The sequence below is a fragment of the Pleurodeles waltl genome, unplaced genomic scaffold (genome assembly GCF_031143425.1).
Source record: "Pleurodeles waltl isolate 20211129_DDA unplaced genomic scaffold, aPleWal1.hap1.20221129 scaffold_188, whole genome shotgun sequence".
Lineage (NCBI taxonomy): Eukaryota > Metazoa > Chordata > Amphibia > Caudata > Salamandridae > Pleurodeles > Pleurodeles waltl.
In genome coordinates this window covers 8,741-30,769 of record NW_027149894.1, presented here as the reverse complement: position 1 = coordinate 30,769, position 22,029 = coordinate 8,741, and the positions used below count along the sequence as shown (strand labels likewise).

Sequence of the window (22,029 nt, the reverse complement as noted above, 5' to 3'; positions counted from 1 at the left end):
CAAAACTGTACACAAGCACCCTCACAGTGTCAGCACTGGGCCTGCAATGTCCCTGGCCCATTTGCAACCTCCAGGCAGCTGTTTTCGACATTAGGCTCCAAGGGGGAAAAGTCACTCCTTCTACCCAGGGCTACGGAGCTCCAAGTAGGGTAAGATTCCAGGTTTTCCCCCTAGATGGAAGTGGAAAAAAAGATCATTTTTCGTGCTTCAAAACTGTACACAAGCACCATCACAGTGTCAGCACTGGGCCTGCAATGTCCCTGGGCCATTTGCAACCTTCCAGGCAGCTATTTTACACATTATGGGTGTTTCAGCTCCAAGAGGGAAAAGTCACTCCTTCTACCCAGGGCTACGGAGCTCCAAGTAGGGTAAGATTCCAGGTTTTCCCCCTGGATGGAAGTGGAAAAAAAAGAACACTTTACGTGCTTCAAAACGGTACACAAGCACCCTCACAGTGTCAGCACTGGGCCTGCAATGTCCCTGGCCCATTTGCAAGCTCCAGGCAGCTGTTTTCGACATTAGGCTCCAAGGGGGAAAAGTCACTCCTTCTACCCAGGGCTACGGAGCTCCAAGTAGGGTAAGATTCCAGGTTTTCCCCCTGGATGGAAGTGGGGAAAAAAAAGAACACTTTACGTGCTTTAAAACCGCACACAAGCACCCTCACAGTGCAAGCACTGGGCCTGCAATGTCCCTGGCCCATTTGCAACCTCCAGGCAGCTGTTTTCGACATTAGGCTCCAAGGGGGCAAAGTCACTCCTTCTACCCAGGGCTACGGAGCTCCAAGTAGGGTAATATTCCAGGTTTTCCCCCTGGATGGAAGTGGAAAAAAAAAGAACACTTTACATGCTTCAAAATGTTACACAAGCACCCTCACAGTGTCAGCGCTGGGCCTGCAATGTCCCTGGGCCATTTGCAACCTTCCAGGCAGCTATTTTACACATTATGGGTGTTTCAGCTCCAAGGGGGCAAAGTCACTCCTTCTACCCAGGGCTACGGAGCTCCAAGTAGGGTAAGATTCCAGGATTTCCCCCTGGATGGAAGTTGGAAAAAAAGAACACTTTACGTGCTTCAAAACGGTACACAAGCACCCTCACAGCGTCAGCACTGGGCCTGCAATGTCCCTGGCCCATTTGCAAGCTCCAGGCAGCTGTTTTCGACATTAGGCTCCAAGGGGGCAAAGTCACTCCTTCTACCCAGGGCTACGGAGCTCCAAGTAGGGTAAGATTCCAGGTTTTCCCCCTGGATGGAAGTGGAAAAAAAATAACACTTTACGTGCTTCAAAACTGTACACAAGCACCCTCACAGTGTCAGCACTGGGCCTGCAATGTCCCTGGCCCATTTGTAACCTTCCAGGCTGCTATTTTACACATTATGAGTGTTTCAGCTCCAAGGGGACAAAGTCACTCCTTCTACCCAGGGCTACGGAGCTCCAAGTAGGGTAAGATTCCAGGTTTTCCCCCTAGATGGAAGTGGAAAAAAATATCATTTTTCGTGCTTCAAAACTGTACACAAGCACCATCACAGTGTCAGCACTGGGCCTGCAATGTCCCTGGGCCATTTGCAACCTTCCAGGCAGCTATTTTACACATTATGGGTGTTTCAGCTCCAAGGGGGAAAAGTCACTCCTTCTACCCAGGGCTGCGGAGCTCCAAGTAGGGTAAGATTCCAGGTTTTCCCCCTTGATGGAAGTGGAAAAAAAAGAACATGTTACGTGCTTCAAAACTGTACACAAGCACCCTCACAGTGTCAGCACTGGGCCTGCAATGTCCCTGGGCCATTTGCAACCTTCCAGGCAGCTATTTTACACATTATGAGTGTTTCAGCTCCAAGGGGGCAAGGTCACTCCTTCTACCCAGGGCTACGGAGCTCCAAGTAGGGTTAGATTCCAGGTTTTCCCCCTGGATGGAAGTGGAGAAAAAAGAACTTGTTACGTGCTTCAAAACTGTACACAAGCACCCTCACAGTGTCAGCACTGGGCCTGCAATGTCCCTGGTCCATTTGTAACCTTCCAGGCAGCTAATTTACACATTATGAGTGTTTCAGCTCCAAGGGGGCAAAGTCACTCCTTCTACCCAGGGCTGCGGTGCTCCAAGTAGGGTAAGATTCCAGGTTTTACCCCTGGATGGAAGTGGAAAAATAAAAGAACACTTTACGTGCTTCAAAACTGTACACAAGCACCCTCACAGTGTCAGCACTGGGCCTGCAATGTCCCTGGCCCATTTGCAACCTCCAGGCAGCTGTTTTCGACATTAGGCTCCAAGGGGGAAAAGTCACTCCTTCTACCCAGGGCTACGGAGCTCCAAGTAGGGTAAGATTCCAGGTTTTCCCCCTGGATGGAAGTGGAAAAAAAAAAAGAACACTTTACGTGCTTTAAAACCGCACACAAGCACCCTCACAGTGCAAGCACTGGGCCTGCAATGTCCCTGGCCCATTTGCAACCTCCAGGCAGCTGTTTTCGACATTAGGCTCCAAGGGGGCAAAGTCACTACTTCTACCCAGGGCTACGGAGCTCCAAGTAGGGTAAGATTCCAGGTTTTCCCCCTGGATGGAAGTGGAAAAAAAAGAACACTTTACGTGCTTCAAAGAGGTACACAAGCACCCTCACAGTGTCAGCACTGGGCCTGCAATGTCCCTGGCCCATTTGCAACCTCCAGGCAGCTGTTTTCGACATTAGGCTCCAAGGGGGCAAAGTCACTACTTCTACCCAGGGCTACGGAGCTCCAAGTAGGGTAAGATTCCAGGTTTTCCCCCTGGATGGAAGTGGAGAAAAAAGAACACTTTACGTGCTTTTAAACTGTACACAAGCACCCTCACAGTGCCAGCAGTGAGCCTGCAATGTCCCTGGCCCATTTGCAACCTTCCAGGCTGCTATTTTACACATTATGAGTGTTTCAGCTCCAAGGGGGCAAAGTCACTCCTTCTACCCAGGGCTACGGAGCTCCAAGTAGGGTTAGATTCCAGGTTTTCCCCTTGAATGGAAGTGGAAAAAAAAAAGAACACTTTACGTGCTTTAAAACCGCACACAAGCACCCTCACAGTGCCAGCACTGAGCCTGCAATGTCGCTGGCCCATTTGCGACCTTCCAGGCTGCTATTTTACACATTATGAGAGTTTCAGCTCCAAGGGGGCAAAGTCACTCCTTCTACCCAGGGCTGCGGAGCTCCAAGCAGGGTAAGATTCCAGGTTTTCCCCCTGGATGGAAGTGGGAAAAAAAGAACACTTTACGTGCTTCAAAGAGGTACACAAGCACCCTCACAGTGTCAGCACTGGGCCTGCAGTGTCCCTGGCCCATTTGCAACCTCCAGGCAGCTGTTTTCGACATTAGGCTCCAAGGGGGCAAAGTCACTCCTTCTACCCAGGGCTACGGAGCTCCAAGTAGGGTAAGATTCCAGGTTTTCCCCCTGGATGGAAGTGGAGAAAAAAGAACACTTTACGTCCTTCAAAACTGTACACAAGCACCCTCACAGTGTCAGCACTGGGCCTGCAATGTCCCTGGGCCATTTGCAACCTTCCAGGCAGCTATTTTACACATTATGGGTGTTTCAGCTCCAAGGGGGCAAAGTCACTCCTTCTACCCAGGGCTACGGAGCTCCAAGTAGGGTAAGATTCCAGGTTTTCCCCCTGGATGGAAGTGGAAAAAAAACAACACTTTACATGATTCCAAAAGGTACACAAGCACCCTCACAATGTCAGTACTGGGCCTGCAATGTCCCTGGGCTCATTTGTAACCTCCAGGCAGCTATTTTACACATTATGTGTGTTTCAGCTCCGAGGGGGCAACATCACTCCTTCTACCCAGGGCTACGGAGCTCCAAGTCGGGTAAGATTCCAGGTTTTCTCCCTTGTATGCAGGTGAACAAAATAATAGTTTACATGGTTAAATAAGGTAGGCAGGCACCTTCACTGTATCAGCGGTGTGCATTCAGTGAGTTTGGCCCGTTTCTATCCTCCTGGCTCCTGTTTCCCCTCTCGCTGGGCACACGAAGGCTTGTGTTATTTCTGCAGTTTATAAAACGTTGTTTCACGGGTGCCAAGAACCCCATTGTGGTGCCCCACGAGTCATTCGGTACAGAAGCACGCTACGATTGATATGCTATCTTTTCTGACCACAAACGTTAAGACTGTGTAGGTGAAAATGGGCTCGTGGACAAAGTTTTCTGACACAAAGGCATCAGCCATCGGAGGAGTGTGGAGTCTACCAGCTGACTAAAAGCCGGTGGCAGCGCGCTGAAACGAGAGGAGAGCACGCATAGGAAAGGGATGAAGTTGGGCTTCTTTTGATGTATAAATGAAAGCCCAGTTCTAACGTTTACTGTTTTAAAACATAGATAATCTGATGAGAGGAAACACAAAAGCCAGCTCGGAGCAGAGAGCCGAGTGTGCCGCGAACAGCCTCCCCTCCTGGGGACCAATCAGGAGGTGGCTCCTCCCTATATATGCGCGGAGCTCCGGCGGGAGGGACATTTCTCATCTGTGCTAGCGCCTCGACTCTCTGTACCATGGCTGAAACCGCTCCAGCTGCCGCGGCCCCTCCCGCTGAAGTAGCCCCCAAGAAGAAGGCGAAGAAGGCGGCGGGGCCGTCTAAGGCCAAGAAGCCCGCGGGACCCAGCGTCGCCGAGCTCATCCTGAAAGCGGTCACCGCCTCTGCCGAGAGGAAGGGGGTCTCCCTGGCGGCGCTGAAGAAGGTGCTGAGCGCCGACGGCTACGATGTGGACAAGAACAAGAGCCGCGTCAAGGCCGCCCTCAAGGGCCTGGTCAGCAAGGGCGCCCTGGCCCAGCTGAAGGGCACCGGCGCCTCCGGCTCCTTCAAGGTGAACAAGAAGCAGCTGGAGGGCAAGAAGGCGGCCAAGAAACCAGCGGCCAAGAAACCAGCGGCCAAGAAAGCCGCCCCGGCCGCCAAGAAGCCCAAGAAGGCCCCCGCGGGGGTGAAGAAGAGCCCGAAGAAGGCCAAGAAGCCGGCGGCGGCCAAGAGCCCCAAGAAGCCCAAAGCTGCCCCGGCCAAGAAGGCTGCCAAGAGTCCCGCGAAAGCAAAGGCGGCCAAGCCCAAGGCAGCCAAGAAAAGCCCCGCCAAGGTGGTGAAACCCAAGGCGGCCAAACCCAAAGCAGCCAAGCCCAAAAAGGCAGCGCCCAAGAAGAAGTAAGGGCTCCTGCCAGACACTGCGAACACAAGGGCTCTTTTAAGAGCCACCCACCCGGTCTAGAAGAGAGCCTGTTCACCCCCCAGCCCCGCGCACGCCGTGCCCCGCTCCCCAGCCATAAACGGCACCGTGAAATCCCGGCGCGCCTCTACAGCGCTCGAGCGCCGCGTGTGATCTTGGGCGGATGCTCGCACGGAGGTTATTATAACTCCTTGATAGTTTTAAGGCTAACTATACGTGTGGGAGGTACTAGACCTCGGTGGATGACACATTCGGGTGATTACGTGTGTGCTTAGCCGCAAACACTATGTCCGAGGCGGACTGGGAATAGTGTCTGCTTGAAGCAGACGAGTGTGCGCCTTAAATCCGTAGGAGGTAACGGCGTGTGCCAGGGTGACCAAAGGGGCTATAACACCGTGGGCTTGTCCCCCGCAGGTGACCGAGACGGGGAGGGGGTGACTGGTGGGGCGGCAGCTAGCCGGGGGGGCAAGGGGGAGAAGACCTGCCCAAAACGCGGGCTTTTTCGGCTCGGGGTACATCAACCAATCGGGGGGCTGCTTTCCATTTTGACCACATTTCATTGGCTACAGACAGCCACGAGCCGCCTCTTCAGTGAGTAACCAATCCTTGCTATTTCCAAACTTGGGCCCGTGGTTTCAACCAATCAGAGCAGCCCTCCGTCTCCCAGGGCATAAATAGGCCTCTGTGCGAGGCAGGCCCCATTCCTTCTCGCACGCCGCGCAGAGAAAGCTCCGTCTTCGCCATGGCCCGCACCAAGCAGACCGCCCGCAAGTCCACCGGAGGGAAGGCGCCTCGCAAGCAGCTGGCCACCAAGGCTGCCCGCAAGAGCGCGCCTGCCACCGGAGGAGTCAAGAAGCCTCACCGCTACAGGCCCGGGACCGTGGCTCTCCGCGAGATCCGCCGCTACCAGAAGTCCACCGAGCTGCTCATCCGCAAGCTGCCCTTCCAGCGCCTGGTGCGGGAGATCGCGCAGGACTTCAAGACCGACCTGCGCTTCCAGAGCTCGGCCGTCATGGCCCTGCAGGAGGCCAGCGAGGCCTACCTGGTCGGGCTCTTTGAGGACACCAACTTGTGCGCCATCCACGCCAAGAGGGTCACCATCATGCCCAAGGACATTCAGCTGGCCCGTCGTATCCGCGGCGAGAGGGCCTAAGGACCGACCCTAACCGACACCACATATACCACAAGGGCTCTTCTAAGAGCCACCACCTTGTCACGTAGGAGCTGTTCATATCCGTGTGTTGTACACGGGGGGAGGCGGGGGCGAAAGGAAGGTGTTGGTAGGCACCGGTACTCATTAACTCATACCGGCACTCGGAAAGCAGAGCGCCTCCTTTTCATATGATAAAGTGCTTTGTTTGGCAGACGGGTTGTGCAGCGACCGGCACCTCGCAAGCCGGGGCTGTGTGGTGTCTGTGCTACTTTTAAACCCCCGGTAATCTTGTCCGGCTTCAGCAGAGGGAGCGCCTGCTCGGGGGCGACTTGTAGCCGCTCTCGTCTCCCTTGGTTTTTAAGTACGAACGGAACGTGCCCCGTGCAAACTTTACACACTTCTCCCCTAACGTGGAAAGCAATAGCGGGACCGTCCGTGCGGGTCAAACGCTATTACATTACAGCGCTTAGTGACACTTTATCCCCAACAAAGCCTGTTCACATAGACGTTTTATTAGGAAGGGCGCTCTGCTCTACCGTCCCTCGCTCTGCTGCAGGCCCCGTCAGAGCGGGACCTAATGCGCACCACACTACGCTTCATTCATAAGACACGCTAAGGGTACCTCTTCACCGATAATATCCGCACAGCAGCTCTTAGAGGAAAAAGTGTTGGCCCTTAAAAGAGCCCTTGTGTTAATTGGAGATGTGCCTCGAAGCCTTACTTGGCGCTAGTGTACTTGGTGACGGCCTTGGTGCCCTCGGACACGGCGTGCTTGGCCAGCTCTCCGGGGAGCAGCAGGCGCACGGCGGTCTGGATCTCCCGGGAGGTGATGGTGCGCCGCTGGTTGTAGTGAGCCAGGCGGGAAGCCTCCCCGGCGATGCGCTCAAAGATGTCGTTGACGAAGGAGTTCATGATGCCCATGGCCTTGGAGGAGATGCCGGTGTCGGGGTGCACCTGCTTCATCACTTTGTAAATGTAGATAGCGTAGCTCTCCTTCCTGGTCCTCTTGCGCTTCTTGCCGTCCTTCTTGGGCGGCTTGGACAGCGCTTTCTTGGAGCCCTTCTTGGGAGCCGGCGCGGACTTGGCTGGTTCAGGCATGATCGACACTGGGCAGGCGCTCGCTGTGCAATCAGGAGAAATGCGGAAGCTGCGCCCGGGCTGCTGTACTTATAGGCTGGGCGTGTAAAGCAGCTGCTTGTTCCATTCTCCGTTCCCATTGGTAGGCACAACCGGCACCCCCTCCGTCCTCATCTTAATACGCGCCTTTCACTTCTGTAATTCTGATTGGTGGAGTAGGTTATTCCTTCCTCCAATGTGGGCCTCAGAGCTTAGCGGGCAACCAATCAGAGACGACCCGAAGTCTTTATATGACCGGGGTCCGGAGCACGCAGGGATAGTCTCTCTGTCTTCTTAGCCCGAGAACCTACAGCAGCTGCTCGCCATGTCTGGACGCGGAAAGCAAGGAGGCAAGGCCCGCGCTAAGGCCAAGACACGCTCTTCCAGAGCCGGACTGCAGTTCCCTGTGGGCCGTGTGCACAGGCTGCTCCGAAAGGGAAGCTACGCCGAGCGGGTCGGCGCCGGTGCCCCCGTCTATCTGGCTGCAGTCCTGGAGTACCTGACGGCCGAGATCCTCGAGCTGGCCGGCAACGCGGCCCGGGACAACAAGAAGACCCGCATCATCCCCAGGCACCTCCAGCTCGCCATCCGCAACGACGAGGAGCTCAACAAGCTGCTGGGCAGAGTCACCATCGCCCAGGGAGGCGTCCTGCCAAACATCCAGGCCGTGCTGCTGCCCAAGAAAACCGAGAGCCACAAGGCTGGGGGCAAAGCAAGCAAGTGAAGCGCCGCAGCCTCACTGACGAACCACCGTATAAATACATTATAAACACAAGGGCTCTTTTCAGGGCCGCACACAGATTCCATCAAAGAGCTTATCCCTTCTAAGTCTCACTTTTGCCGGCTTCTTTAAATTCAGCGCTCGCACCTTCGCCTCACCGGGCGGCGTGTCCGACCCTCCGGCGATGCACGTGAATAATGTTAACACAGCCGCTAAGGCTACCTTGCGGTCCATACTTTTTATTCATGTTTATACATATATATTTTTCAGTTTGCGGGCACGCCGCTACCGGGCGCGGGGTGTGAACGTGTGCATGTTGTGGCTGCACGCACGCAGCGCGGTGGCGCCGGGGAGGGCTTCGGTGCGCTGAGCCCATTGAGACATTTGAGAGCGGTCGGAGGGGGACCCAGGGTTAGGGTTGCTTCAGGCCGGAACAACCAGCGAGGGGCTGGGGTGCTTTGCACCGTTCCGTTTGCGTGGCCTGAACGCCGGTGGCGTGTGAGGAGGGAAGAGCAGAAGCTGCGGAGCCCGCCCGCCCGCAGGCGAGCCCAGGACAAAGGGGCGCTGGGAGCCCGCGCTTTTTCAAACGGCAGCGGCCGCTCGGGGCCCGCTCTCTGCAGAGGGCGGGCCGGGCAGCGGCTCTCCCGCCTCTCGGTCTCACACGTCAGAGGCTCCCTCGCCGGTCCGCAGCTGCTCCATATAAGCAGCCGTTCTCGGGCTGCTGCTCGTATTTCTGCTTCGACCGAGAAGAGAGCATGTCTGGACGCGGCAAAGGAGGAAAGGGGCTCGGCAAAGGCGGTGCCAAGAGGCACAGGAAGGTGCTCCGCGACAACATCCAGGGCATCACCAAGCCCGCCATTCGCCGCCTGGCTCGCCGCGGCGGTGTCAAGCGCATCTCCGGCCTCATCTACGAGGAGACCCGCGGTGTGCTGAAGGTTTTCCTGGAGAACGTCATCCGGGACGCCGTCACCTATACCGAGCACGCCAAGAGAAAGACCGTCACCGCCATGGATGTGGTGTACGCCCTGAAGCGCCAGGGACGTACTCTCTACGGATTTGGCGGTTAAACACCACTCGCCGAGAACGCACAAAAAAACAACCTAAAGGCCCTTCTGAGGGCCGCCCACTGGATCATAACAGAGCTGTGTGTATACGACACCATTTTATTACATTTTCCCTGCCGGGTTGGGCTGCTCTCCAGGCCCATACCCAATTTCTTTACACCTTCCCGTATTTTCGACTATTAAGCCCCCACAGGGTGGGGGCTTACAAATGCGGGTAAAGAACAAAAAGTCGAGTTATCCCGGCCGGCTGGCACTCCGGCCATCTGGTCGCACATCACGCTGAGCCATCTGGTTGCACACGTGGCCGACCAGATGGCCGGAGTGCCAGCCGGCCGGGATAACTCGACTTTTTGTTCCTCACACGCTTTTGTAAGCCCCCACCCTGTGGGGGCTTAATAGTCGAGAATATGTGTACATGTTTCCTTTTTCAGCTCCAAGGGGGCAAAGTCACTCCTTCTACCCAGGGCTGCGGAGCTCCAAGTAGGGTAAGATTCAAGGTTTTCCCCCTGGATGGAAGTGGGGAAAAAAAAAGAACATTTTACGTGCTTCAAAACCGTACACAAGCACCCTCACAGTGTCAGCACTGGGCCTGCAATGTCCCTGGCCCATTTGCAACCTCCAGGCAGCTGTTTTCGACATTAGACTCCAAGGGGGCAAAGTCACTCCTTCTACCCAGGGCTGCGGAGCTCCAAGTAGGGTACGATTCCAGGTTTTCCCCCTTGATGGAAGTGGAAAAAAAAAGAACATGTTACGTGCTTCAAAACTGAACACAAGCACCCTCACAGTGTCAGCACTGGGCCTGCAATGTCCCTGGTTCATTTGTAACCATCCAGGCAGCTAATTTACACATTATGAGTGTTTCAGCTCCAAGGGGGCAAAGTCACTCCTTCTACCCAGGGCTGCGGAGCTCCAAGTAGGGTAAGATTCCAGGTTTTCCCCCTGGATGGAAGTGGAAAAAAAAGAACACTTTACGTGCTTCAAAACTGTACACAAGCACCATCACAGTGTCAGCACTGGGCCTGCAATGTCCCTGGGCCATTTGCAACCTTCCAGGCAGCTATTTTACACATTATGAGTGTTTCAGCTCCAAGGGGGCAAAGTCACTCCTTCTACCCAGGGCTGCGGAGCTCCAAGTAGGGTAAGATTCCAGGTTTTCCCCCTGGATGGAAGTGGAAAAAAAAGAACACTTTACGTGCTTCAAAACTGTACACAAGCACCCTCACAGTGCCAGCACTGAGCCTGCAATGTCCCTGGCCCATTTGCAACCTTCCAGGCTGCTATTTTACTCATTATGAGTGTTTCAGCTCCAAGGGGGCAAAGTCACTCCTTCTACCCAGGGCTGCGGAGCTCCAAGTAGGGTAAGATTCCAGGTTTTCCCCCTGGATGGAAGTGGAAAAAAAAAGAACACTTTACGTGCTTCAAAGAGGTACACAAGCACCCTCACAGTGTCAGCACTGGGCCTGCAATGTCCCTGGGCCCATTTGTAACCTCCAGGCAGCTATTTTACACATTATGAGTGTTTCAGCTCCAAGGGGGCAAAGTCACTCCTTCTACCCAGGGCTACGGAGCTCCAAGTAGGGTAAGATTCCAGGTTTTCCCCTTGGATGGAAGTGGAAAAAAAAAAAAGAACACTTTACGTGCTTCAAAACTGTACACAAGCACCATCACAGTGTCAGCACTGGGCCTGCAATGTCCCTGGGCCATTTGCAACCTTCCAGGCAGCTATTTTACACATTATGAGTGTTTCAGCTCCAAGGGGGCAAAGTCACTCCTTCTACCCAGGGCTACGGAGCTCCAAGTAGGGTAAGATTCCAGGTTTCCCCCCTGGATGGAAGTGGGAAAAAAAGAACACTTTACGTGCTTCAAAACGGTACACAAGCACCCTCACAGCGTCAGCACTGGGCCTGCAATGTCCCTGGCCCATTTGCAACCTCCAGGCAGCTGTTTTCGACATAAGGCTCCAAGGGGGCAAAGTCACTCCTTCTACCCAGGGCTACGGAGCTCCAAGTAGGGTAAGATTCCAGGTTTTCCCCCCTGGATGGAAGTGGGAAAAAAAAGAACACTTTACGTGCTTTAAAACCGCACACAAGCACCCTCACAGTGTCAGCACTGGGCCTGCAATGTCCCTGGCCCATTTGCAAGCTCCAGGCAGCTGTTTTCGACATTAGGCTCCAAGGGGGAAAAGTCACTCCTTCTACCCAGGGCTACGGAGCTCCAAGTAGGGTAAGATTCCAGGTTTTCCCCCTGGATGGAAGTGGAGAAAAAAGAACAATTTACGTGCTTCAAAACTGTACACAAGCACCCTCACAGTGTCAGCACTGGGCCTGCAATGTCCCTGGCCCATTTGCAACCTCCAGGCAGCTGTTTTCGACATTAGGCTCCAAGGGGGCAAAGTCACTCCTTCTACCCAGGGCTACGGAGCTCCAAGTAGGGTAAGATTCCAGGTTTTCCCCCTGGATGGAAGTGGAAAAAAAAGAACACTTTACGTGCTTCAAAACGGTACACAAGCACCCTCACAGTGTCATCACTGGGCCTGCAATGTCCCTGGCCCATTTGCAAGCTCCAGGCAGCTGTTTTCGACATTAGGCTCCAAGGGGGAAAAGTCACTCCTTCTACCCAGGGCTACGGAGCTCCAAGTAGGGTAAGATTCCAGGTTTTCCCCCTGGATGGAAGTGGGAAAAAAAAGAATACTTTACGTGCTTTTAAACTGTACACAAGCACCCTCACAGTGTCAGCACTGGGCCTGCAATGTCCCTCGCCCATTTGCAACCTCCTTGCAGTTGTTTTCGACATTAGGCTCCAAGGGGGCAAAGTCACTCCTTCTACCCAGGGCTACGGAGCTCCAAGTAGGGTAAGATTCCAGGTTTTCCCCCTGGATGGAAGTGGAGAAAAAAGAACACTTTACGTGCTTCAAAACTGTACACAAGCACCCTCACAGTGTCAGCACTGGGCCTGCAATGTCCCTGGGCCATTTGATACCTTTCAGGCAGCTATTTTACACATTATGGGTGTTTCAGCTCCAAGGGGGCAAAGTCACTCCTTCTACCCAGGGCTACGGAGCTCCAAGTAGGGTAAGATTCCAGGTTTTCCCCCTGGATGGAAGTGGAGAAAAAAGAACATGTTACGTGCTTCAAAACTGTACACAAGCACCCTCACAGTGTCAGCACTGGGCCTGCAATGTCCCTGGTCCATTTGTAACCTTCCAGGCAGCTAATTTACACATTATGAGTGTTTCAGCTCCAAGGGGGCAAAGTCACTCCTTCTACCCAGGGCTGCGGAGCTCCAAGTAGGGTAAGATTCCAGGTTTTACCCCTGGATGGAAGTGGAAAAATAAAAGAACACTTTACGTGCTTCAACACTGTACACAAGCACCCTCACAGTGTCAGCACTGGGCCTGCAATGTCCCTGGCCCATTTGCAACCTCCAGGCAGCTGTTTTCGACATTAGGCTCCAAGGGGGAAAAGTCACTCCTTCTACCCAGGGCTACGGAGCTCCAAGTAGGGTAAGATTCCAGGTTTTCCCCCTGGATGGAAGTGGAAAAAAAAAAAGAACACTTTACGTGCTTTAAAACCGCACACAAGCACCCTCACAGTGCAAGCACTGGGCCTGCAATGTCCCTGGCCCATTTGCAACCTCCAGGCAGCTGTTTTACACATTATGAGTGTTTCAGCTCCAAGGGGGCAAAGTCACTTCTTCTACCCAGGGCTACGGAGCTCCAAGTAGGGTAAGATTCCAGGTTTTCCCCCTGGATGGAAGTGGGAAAAAAAAGAACACTTTAAGTGCTTTAAAACCGCACACTAGCACCCTCACAGTGCCAGCACTGGGCCTGCAATGTCCCTGGCCCATTTGCAACCTCTAGGCAGCTGTTTTCGACATTAGGCTCCAAGGGGGCAAAGTCACTCCTTCTACCCAGGGCTGCGGAGCTCCAAGTAGGGTACGATTCCAGGTTTTACCCCTGGATGGAAGTGGAAAAAAAAGAACACTTTACGTGCTTCAAAACCGTACACAAGCACCCTCACAGTGTCAGCACTGGGCCTGCAATGTCCCTGGGCCATTTGCAACCTTCCAGGCAGCTATTTTACGCATTACGAGTGTTTCAGCTCCAAGGGGGCAAAGTCACTCCTTCTACCCAGGGCTACGGAGCTCCAAGTAGGGTAAGATTCCAGGTTTCCCCCCTGGATGGAAGTGGGAAAAAAAGAACACTTTACGTGCTTCAAAACGGTACACAAGCACCCTCACAGCGTCAGCACTGGGCCTGCAATGTCCCTGGCCCATTTGCAACCTCCAGGCAGCTGTTTTCGACATAAGGCTCCAAGGGGGCAAAGTCACTCCTTCTACCCAGGGCTACGGAGCTCCAAGTAGGGTAAGATTCCAGGTTTTCCCCCCTGGATGGAAGTGGGAAAAAAAGAACACTTTACGTGCTTTAAAACCGCACACAAGCACCCTCACAGTGCCAGCACTGAGCCTGCAATGTCCCTGGCCCATTTGCAACCTTCCAGGCTGCTATTTTACACATTATGAGTGTTTCAGCTCCAAGGGGGCAAAGTCACTCCTTCTACCCAGGGCTACGGAGCTCCAAGTAGGGTAAGATTCCAGGTTTTCCCCCTGGATGGAAGTGGAGAAAAAAGAACACTTTACGTGCTTCAAAACCGTACACAAGCACCCTCACAGTGTCAGCACTGGGCCTGCAATGTCCCTGGGCCATTTGCAACCTTCCAGGCAGGTATTTTACACATTATGGGTGTTTCAGCTCCAAGGGGGCAAAGTCACTCCTTCTACCCAGGGCTACGGAGCTCCAAGTAGGGTAAGATTCCAGGTTTTCCCCCTGGATGGAAGTGGAGAAAAAAGAACACTTTACGTGCTTCAAAACTGTACACAAGCACGCTCACAGTGTCAGCACTGGGCCTGCAATGTCCCTGGCCCATTTGTAACTTCCAGGCAGCTGTTTTCGACATTAGGCTCCAAGGGGGCAAAGTCACTCCTTCTACCCAGGGCTACGGAGCTCCAAGTAGGGTAAGATTCCAGGTTTTCCCCCTGGATGGAAGTGGGAAAAAAAAGAACACTTTACGTGCTTTAAAACCGCACACAAGCACCCTCACAGTGCCAGCACTGGGCCTGCAATGTCCCTGGCCCATTTGCAACCTCCAGGCAGCAGTTTTCGACATTAGGCTCCAAGGGGGCAAAGTCTCTCCTTCTACCCAGGGCTACGGAGCTCCAAGTAGGGTAAGATTCCAGGTTTTCCCCCTGGATGGAAGTGGGGAAAAAAAAGAACACTTTACGTGCTTTAAAACCGCACACAAGCACCCTCACAGTGCCAGCACTGGGCCTGCAATGTCCCTGGCCCATTTGCAACCTCCAGGCAGCTGTTTTCGACATTAGGCTCCAAGGGGGCAAAGTCACTCCTTCTACCCAGGGCTACGGAGCTCCAAGTAGGGTAAGATTCCAGGTTTTCCCCCTGGATGGAAGTGGGAAAAAAAAAGGCCACTTTACGTGCTTCAAAACTGTACACAAGCACGCTCACAGTGTCAGCACTGGGCCTGCAATGTCCCTGGCCCATTTGTAACCTCCAGGCAGCTGGTTTCGACATTGTGAGTGTTTCAGCTCCAAGGGGGCAAAGTCACTCCTTCTACCCAGGGCTACGGAGCTCCAAGTAGGGTAAGATTCCAGGTTTTCCCCCTGGATGGAAGTGGAGAAAAAAGAACACTTTACGTGCTTCAAAACGGTACACAAGCACCCTCACAGTGGCAGCAGTGAGCCTGCAATGTCCCTGGCCCATTTGCAACCTCCAGGCAGCTGTTTTCGACATTAGGCTCCAAGGGGGCAAAGTCACTCCTTCTACCCAGGGCTACGGAGCTCCAAGTAGGGTAAGATTCCAGGTTTTCCCCCTGGATGGAAGTGGAGAAAAAAGAACACTTTACGTGCTTCAAAACTGTACACAAGCACCATCACAGTGTCAGCACTGGGCCTGCAATGTCTCTGGGCCATTTGAAACCTTCCAGGCAGCTATTTTACACATTATGGGTGTTTCAGCTCCAAGGGGGCAAAGTCACTCCTTCTACCCAGGGCTACGGAGCTCCAAGTAGGGTAAGATTCCAGGTTTTCCCCGTGGATGGAAGTGGGAAAAAAAAGAACACTTTACGTGCTTCAAAACTGTACACAAGCACGCTCACAGTGTCAGCACTGGGCCTGCAATGTCCCTGGCCCATTTGTAACCTCCAGGCAGCTGGTTTCGACATTGTGAGTGTTTCAGCTCCAAGGGGGCAAAGTCACTCCTTCTACCCAGGGCTACGGAGCTCCAAGTAGGGTAAGATTCCAGGTTTTCCCCCTGGATGGAAGTGGGGAAAAAAAGAACACTTTACGTGCTTTAAAACCGCACACAAGCACCCTCACAGTGCCAGCACTGGGCCTGCAATGTCCCTGGGCCATTTGCAACCTTCCAGGCAGCTATTTTACACATTATGGGTGTTTCAGCTCCAAGGGGGCAAAGTCACTCCTTCTACCCAGGGCTACGGAGCTCCAAGTAGGGTAAGATTCCAGGTTTTCCCCCTGGATGGAAGTGGAGAAAAAAGAACACTTTACGTGCTTCAAAACTGTACACAAGCACCCTCACAGTGTCAGCACTGGGCCTGCAATGTCCCTGGGTCATTTGCAACCTTCCAGGCAGCTATTTTACACATTATGGGTGTTTCAGCTCCAAGGGGGGCAAAGTCACTCCTTCTACCCAGGGCTACGGAGCTCCAAGTAGGGTTAGATTCCAGGTTTTCCCCCTGGATGGAAGTGGAAAAAAAAGAACACTTTACGTGCTTCAAAACTGTACACAAGCACCCTCACAGTGTCATCACTGGGCCTGCAATGTCCCTGGCCCATTTGCAACCTCCAGGCAGCTGTTTTCGACATTAGGCTCCAAGGGGGCAAAGTCACTCCTTCTACCCAGGGCTACGGAGCTCCAAGTAGGGTAAGATTCCAGGTTTTCCCCCTGGATGGAAGTGGGAAAAAAAAAGAACACTTTACGTGCTTTTAAACCGCACACAAGCACCCTCACAGTGCAAGCACTGGGCCTGCAATGTCCCTGGCCCATTTGCAACCTCCAGGCAGCTGTTTTCGACATTAGGCTCCAAGGGGGAAAAGTCACTCCTTCTACCCAGGGCTACGGAGCTCCAAGTAGGGTAAGATTCCAGGTTTTCCCCCTAGATGGAAGTGGAAAAAAAGATCATTTTTCGTGCTTCAAAACTGTACACAAGCACCATCACAGTGTCAGCACTGGGCCTGCAATGTCCCTGGGCCATTTGCAACCTTCCAGGCAGCTATTTTACACATTATGGGTGTTTCAGCTCCAAGGGGGAAAAGTCACTCCTTCTACCCAGGGCTGCGGAGCTCCAAGTTGGGTAAGATTCCAGGTTTTCCCCCTTGATGGAAGGGGAAAAAAAAGAACATGTTACGTGCTTCAAAACTGTACACAAGCACCCTCACAGTGTCAGCACTGGGCCTGCAATGTCCCTGGGCCATTTGCAACCTTCCAGGCAGCTATTTTACACATTATGAGTGTTTCAGCTCCAAGGGGGCAAAGTCACTCCTTCTACCCAGGGCTACGGAGCTCCAAGTAGGGTAAGATTCCAGGTTTTCCCCCTGGATGGAAGTGGAGAAAAAAGAACACTTTACGTGCTTCAAAACTGTACACAAGCACCCTCACAGTGTCAGCACTGGGCCTGCAATGTCCCTGGGCCATTTGCAACCTTCCAGGCAGCTATTTTACACATTATGGGTGTTTCAGCTCCAAGGGGGCAAAGTCACTCCTTCTACCCAGGGCTGCGGAGCTCCAAGTAGGGTAAGATTCAAGGTTTTCCCCCTGGATGGAAGTGGGGAAAAAAAAAGAACATTTTACGTGCTTCAAAACCGTACACAAGCACCCTCACAGTGTCAGCACTGGGCCTGCAATGTCCCTGGCCCATTTGCAACCTCCAGGCAGCTGTTTTCGACATTAGACTCCAAGGGGGCAAAGTCACTCCTTCTACCCAGGGCTGCGGAGCTCCAAGTAGGGTACGATTCCAGGTTTTCCCCCTTGATGGAAGTGGAAAAAAAAGAACATGTTACGTGCTTCAAAACTGAACACAAGCACCCTCACAGTGTCAGCACTGGGCCTGCAATGTCCCTGGTTCATTTGTAACCATCCAGGCAGCTAATTTACACATTATGAGTGTTTCAGCTCCAAGGGGGCAAAGTCACTCCTTCTACCCAGGGCTGCGGAGCTCCAAGTAGGGTAAGATTCCAGGTTTTCCCCCTGGATGGAAGTGGAAAAAAAAAGAACACTTTACGTGCTTCAAAACTGTACACAAGCACCATCACAGTGTCAGCACTGGGCCTGCAATGTCCCTGGGCCATTTGCAACCTTCCAGGCAGCTATTTTACACATTATGAGTGTTTCAGCTCCAAGGGGGCAAAGTCACTCCTTCTACCCAGGGCTGCGGAGCTCCAAGTAGGGTAAGATTCCAGGTTTTCCCCCTGGATGGAAGTGGAAAAAAAAGAACACTTTACGTGCTTCAAAACTGTACACAAGCACCCTCACAGTGCCAGCACTGGGCCTGCAATGTCCCTGGCCCATTTGCAACCTCCAGGCAGCTGTTTTCGACATTAGGCTCCAAGGGGGCAAAGTCACTCCTTCTACCCAGGGCTACGGAGCTCCAAGTAGGGTAAGATTCCAGGTTTTCCCCCTGGATGGAAGTGGGGAAAAAAAAGAACACTTTACGTGCTTTAAAACCGCACACAAGCACCCTCACAGTGCAAGCACTGGGCCTGCAATGTCCCTGTCCCATTTGCAACCTCCAGGCAGCTGTTTTCGACATTAGGCTCCAAGGGGGAAAAGTCACTCCTTCTACCCAGGGCTACGGAGCTCCAAGTAGGGTAAGATTCCAGGTTTTCCCCCTAGATGGAAGTGGAAAAAAAGATCATTTTTCGTGCTTCAAAACTGTACACAAGCACCATCACAGTGTCAGCACTGGGCCTGCAATGTCCCTGGGCCATTTGCAACCTTCCAGGCAGCTATTTTACACATTATGGGTGTTTCAGCTCCAAGGGGGAAAAGTCACTCCTTCTACCCAGGGCTGCGGAGCTCCAAGTAGGGTAAGATTCCAGGTTTTCCCCCTTGATGGAAGTGGAAAAAAAAGAACATGTTACGTGCTTCAAAACTGTACACAAGCACCCTCACAGTGTCAGCACTGGGCCTGCAATGTCCCTGGGCCATTTGCAACCTTCCAGGCAGCTATTTTACACATTATGAGTGTTTCAGCTCCAAGGGGGCAAAGTCACTCCTTCTACCCAGGGCTGCGGAGCTCCAAGTAGGGTAAGATTCCAGGTGTTCCCCCTGGATGGAATTGAAAAAAAAAAGAACACTTTACGTGCTTCAAAACTGTACACAAGCACCCTCACAGTGTCAGCACTGGGCCTGCAATGTCCCTGGGCCATTTGCTACCTTCCAGGCAGCTATTTTACACATTATGGGTGTTTCAGCTCCAAGGGGGCAAAGTCACTCCTTCTACCCAGGGCTACGGAGCTCCAAGTAGGGTAAGATTCCAGGTTTTGCCCCTGGATGGAAGTGGAAAAAAAAGAACACTTTAAGCCCGTATTTATACTTTTTTTAGCGCCGCATTTGCGCCGCTTTTTGACGGCTAACGGCGCAAACCTACAAAATACAATGGTATTTTGCAAGTTTGCGCCGTTTTTGCGTCAAAAAACGACGCAAATGCGGCGCTAAAAAAAGTATAAATACGGGCCTAAGTGCTTTAAAACCGCACACAAGCACCCTCACAGTGCCAGCAGTGAGCCTGCAATGTCCCTGGCCCATTTGCAACCTTCCAGGCAGCTATTTTACACATTATGGGTGTTTCAGCTCCCAGGGGGCAAAGTCACTCCTTCTACCCAGGGCTACGGAGCTCCAAGTAGGGTAAGATTCCAGGTTTTCCCCCTGGATGGAAGTGGAGAAAAAAGAACACTTTACGTGCTTCAAAACTGTACACAAGCACCCTCACAGTGTCAGCACTGGGCCTGCAATGTCCCTGGCCCATTTGCAACCTCCAGGCAGCTGTTTTCGACATTAGGCTCCAAGGGGGAAAAGTCACTCCTTCTACCCAGGGCTACGGAGCTCCAAGTAGGGTAAGATTCCAGGTTTTCCCCCTAGATGGAAGTGGAAAAAAAGATCATTTTTCGTGCTTCAAAACTGTACACAAGCACCATCACAGTGTCAGCACTGGGCCTGCAATGTCCCTGGGCCATTTGCAACCTTCCAGGCAGCTATTTTACACATTATGGGTGTTTCAGCTCCAAGGGGGAAAAGTCACTCCTTCTACCCAGGGCTACGGAGCTCCAAGTAGGGTAAGATTCCAGGTTTTCCCCCTGGATGGAAGTGGAAAAAAAAGAACACTTTACGTGCTTCAAAACGGTACACAAGCACCCTCACAGTGTCAGCACTGGGCCTGCAATGTCCCTGGCCCATTTGCAAGCTCCAGGCAGCTGTTTTCGACATTAGGCTCCAAGGGGGAAAAGTCACTCCTTCTACCCAGGGCTACGGAGCTCCAAGTAGGGTAAGATTCCAGGTTTTCCCCCTGGATGGAAGTGGGGAAAAAAAAGAACACTTTACGTGCTTTAAAACCGCACATAAGCACCCTCACAGTGCAAGCACTGGGCCTGCAATGTCCCTGGCCCATTTGCAACCTCCAGGCAGCTGTTTTCGACATTAGGCTCCAAGGGGGCAAAGTCACTCCTTCTACCCAGGGCTACGGAGCTCCAAGTAGGGTAAGATTCCAGGTTTTCCCCCTGGATGGAAGTGGAAAAAAAAGAACACTTTACGTGCTTCAAAACTGTACACAAGCACCCTCGCAGTGTCAGCACTGGGCCTGCAATGTCCCTGGCCCATTTGCAACCTTCCAGGCAGCTATTTTACACATTATGAGTGTTTCAGCTCCAAGGGGGCAAAGTCACTCCTTCTACCCAGGGCTACGGAGCTCCAAGTAGGGTAAGATTCCAGGTTTTCCCCCTGGATGGAAGTGGGAAAAAAAGAACACTTTACGTGCTTTAAAACCGCACTCAAGCACCCTCACAGTGTCAGCACTGGGCCTGCAATGTCCCTGGCCCATTTGCAAGCTCCAGGCAGCTGTTTTCGACATTAGGCTCCAAGGGGGAAAAGTCACTCCTTCTACCCAGGGCTGCGGAGCTCCAAGTAGGGTAAGATTCCAGGTTTCCCCCCCTGGATGGAAGTGGGAAAAAAAGAACACTTTACGTGCTTCAAAACTGTACACAAGCACCATCACAGTGTCAGCACTGGGCCTGCAATGTCCCTGGGCCATTTGCAACCTTCCAGGCAGCTATTTTACACATTATGAGTGTTTCAGCTCCAAGGGGGCAAAGTCACTCCTTCTACCCAGGGCTGCGGAGCTCCAAGTAGGGTAAGATTCCAGGTTTTACCCCTGGATGGAAGTGGAAAAAAAAGAACACTTTACGTGCTTCAAAACCGTACACAAGCACCCTCACAGTGTCAGCACTGGGCCTGCAATGTCCCTGGGCCATTTGCTACCTTCCAGGCAGCTATTTTACACATTATGGGTGTTTCAGCTCCAAGGGGGCAAAGTCACTCCTTCTACCCAGGGCTACGGAGCTCCAAGTAGGGTAAGATTCCAGGTTTTCCCCCTGGATGGAAGTGGAAAAAAAAAGAACACTTTACGTGCTTCAAAGAGGTACACAAGCACCCTCACAGTGTCAGCACTGGGCCTGCAATGTCCCTGGGCCCATTTGTAACCTCCAGGCAGCTATTTTACACATTATGAGTGTTTCAGCTCCAAGGGGGCAAAGTCACTCCTTCTACCCAGGGCTACGGAGCTCCAAGTAGGGTAAGATTCCAGGTTTTCCCCTTGGATGGAAGTGGAAAAAAAAAAAAGAACACTTTACGTGCTTCAAAACTGTACACAAGCACCATCACAGTGTCAGCACTGGGCCTGCAATGTCCCTGGGCCATTTGCAACCTTCCAGGCAGCTATTTTACACATTATGAGTGTTTCAGCTCCAAGGGGGCAAAGTCACTCCTTCTACCCAGGGCTACGGAGCTCCAAGTAGGGTAAGATTCCAGGTTTCCCCCCTGGATGGAAGTGGGAAAAAAAGAACACTTTACGTGCTTCAAAACGGTACACAAGCACCCTCACAGCGTCAGCACTGGGCCTGCAATGTCCCTGGCCCATTTGCAACCTCCAGGCAGCTGTTTTCGACATAAGGCTCCAAGGGGGCAAAGTCACTCCTTCTACCCAGGGCTACGGAGCTCCAAGTAGGGTAAGATTCCAGGTTTTCCCCCCTGGATGGAAGTGGGAAAAAAAAGAACACTTTACGTGCTTTAAAACCGCACACAAGCACCCTCACAGTGTCAGCACTGGGCCTGCAATGTCCCTGGCCCATTTGCAAGCTCCAGGCAGCTGTTTTCGACATTAGGCTCCAAGGGGGAAAAGTCACTCCTTCTACCCAGGGCTACGGAGCTCCAAGTAGGGTAAGATTCCAGGTTTTCCCCCTGGATGGAAGTGGAGAAAAAAGAACAATTTACGTGCTTCAAAACTGTACACAAGCACCCTCACAGTGTCAGCACTGGGCCTGCAATGTCCCTGGCCCATTTGCAACCTCCAGGCAGCTGTTTTCGACATTAGGCTCCAAGGGGGCAAAGTCACTCCTTCTACCCAGGGCTACGGAGCTCCAAGTAGGGTAAGATTCCAGGTTTTCCCCCTGGATGGAAGTGGAAAAAAAAGAACACTTTACGTGCTTCAAAACGGTACACAAGCACCCTCACAG

General features: G+C 52.8%; 5 protein-coding genes across 5 annotated transcripts; 4 read left to right on the top strand and 1 right to left on the bottom strand.

Moving 5' to 3' along the window:
• The first annotated feature begins 4,249 nt into the window (after positions 1-4,249).
• Positions 4,250-5,159, top strand: LOC138274522 (histone H1-like). Its single transcript, XM_069218998.1, has one exon. It carries the CDS (start codon positions 4,437-4,439, stop codon positions 5,139-5,141), a length of 705 nt encoding a protein of 234 aa, XP_069075099.1. The 5' UTR covers positions 4,250-4,436; the 3' UTR covers positions 5,142-5,159.
• A 143-nt stretch (positions 5,160-5,302) lies between these two features.
• LOC138274523 (histone H3) lies at positions 5,303-7,451 on the top strand. The gene has a single exon (XM_069218999.1). It carries the CDS (start codon positions 5,902-5,904, stop codon positions 6,310-6,312), a length of 411 nt encoding a protein of 136 aa, XP_069075100.1. The 5' UTR covers positions 5,303-5,901; the 3' UTR covers positions 6,313-7,451.
• Positions 6,979-7,410, bottom strand: LOC138274525 (histone H2B 1.2-like). Its single transcript, XM_069219001.1, has one exon. It carries the CDS (start codon positions 7,408-7,410, stop codon positions 7,030-7,032), a length of 381 nt encoding a protein of 126 aa, XP_069075102.1. The 3' UTR covers positions 6,979-7,029.
• Positions 7,452-7,587: 136 nt separating the features above from the next.
• LOC138274524 (histone H2A type 2-C) lies at positions 7,588-8,225 on the top strand. Its single transcript, XM_069219000.1, has one exon. It carries the CDS (start codon positions 7,754-7,756, stop codon positions 8,150-8,152), a length of 399 nt encoding a protein of 132 aa, XP_069075101.1. The 5' UTR covers positions 7,588-7,753; the 3' UTR covers positions 8,153-8,225.
• A 532-nt stretch (positions 8,226-8,757) lies between these two features.
• On the top strand, positions 8,758-9,272 carry LOC138274526 (histone H4). Its single transcript, XM_069219002.1, has one exon. It carries the CDS (start codon positions 8,905-8,907, stop codon positions 9,214-9,216), a length of 312 nt encoding a protein of 103 aa, XP_069075103.1. The 5' UTR covers positions 8,758-8,904; the 3' UTR covers positions 9,217-9,272.
• Positions 9,273-22,029: the final 12,757 nt, after the last annotated feature.

Bases quoted from the DNA above. Each gene is read 5' to 3' on its own strand.
- LOC138274522 (XM_069218998.1), top strand. From the start codon at position 4,437: ATGCGCGGAGCTCCGGCGGGAGGGACATTTCTCATCTGTGCTAGCGCC.
- LOC138274523 (XM_069218999.1), top strand. From the start codon at position 5,902: ATGGCCCGCACCAAGCAGACCGCCCGCAAGTCCACCGGAGGGAAGGCG.
- LOC138274525 (XM_069219001.1), bottom strand. From the start codon at position 7,410: ATGCCTGAACCAGCCAAGTCCGCGCCGGCTCCCAAGAAGGGCTCCAAG.
- LOC138274524 (XM_069219000.1), top strand. From the start codon at position 7,754: ATGTCTGGACGCGGAAAGCAAGGAGGCAAGGCCCGCGCTAAGGCCAAG.
- LOC138274526 (XM_069219002.1), top strand. From the start codon at position 8,905: ATGTCTGGACGCGGCAAAGGAGGAAAGGGGCTCGGCAAAGGCGGTGCC.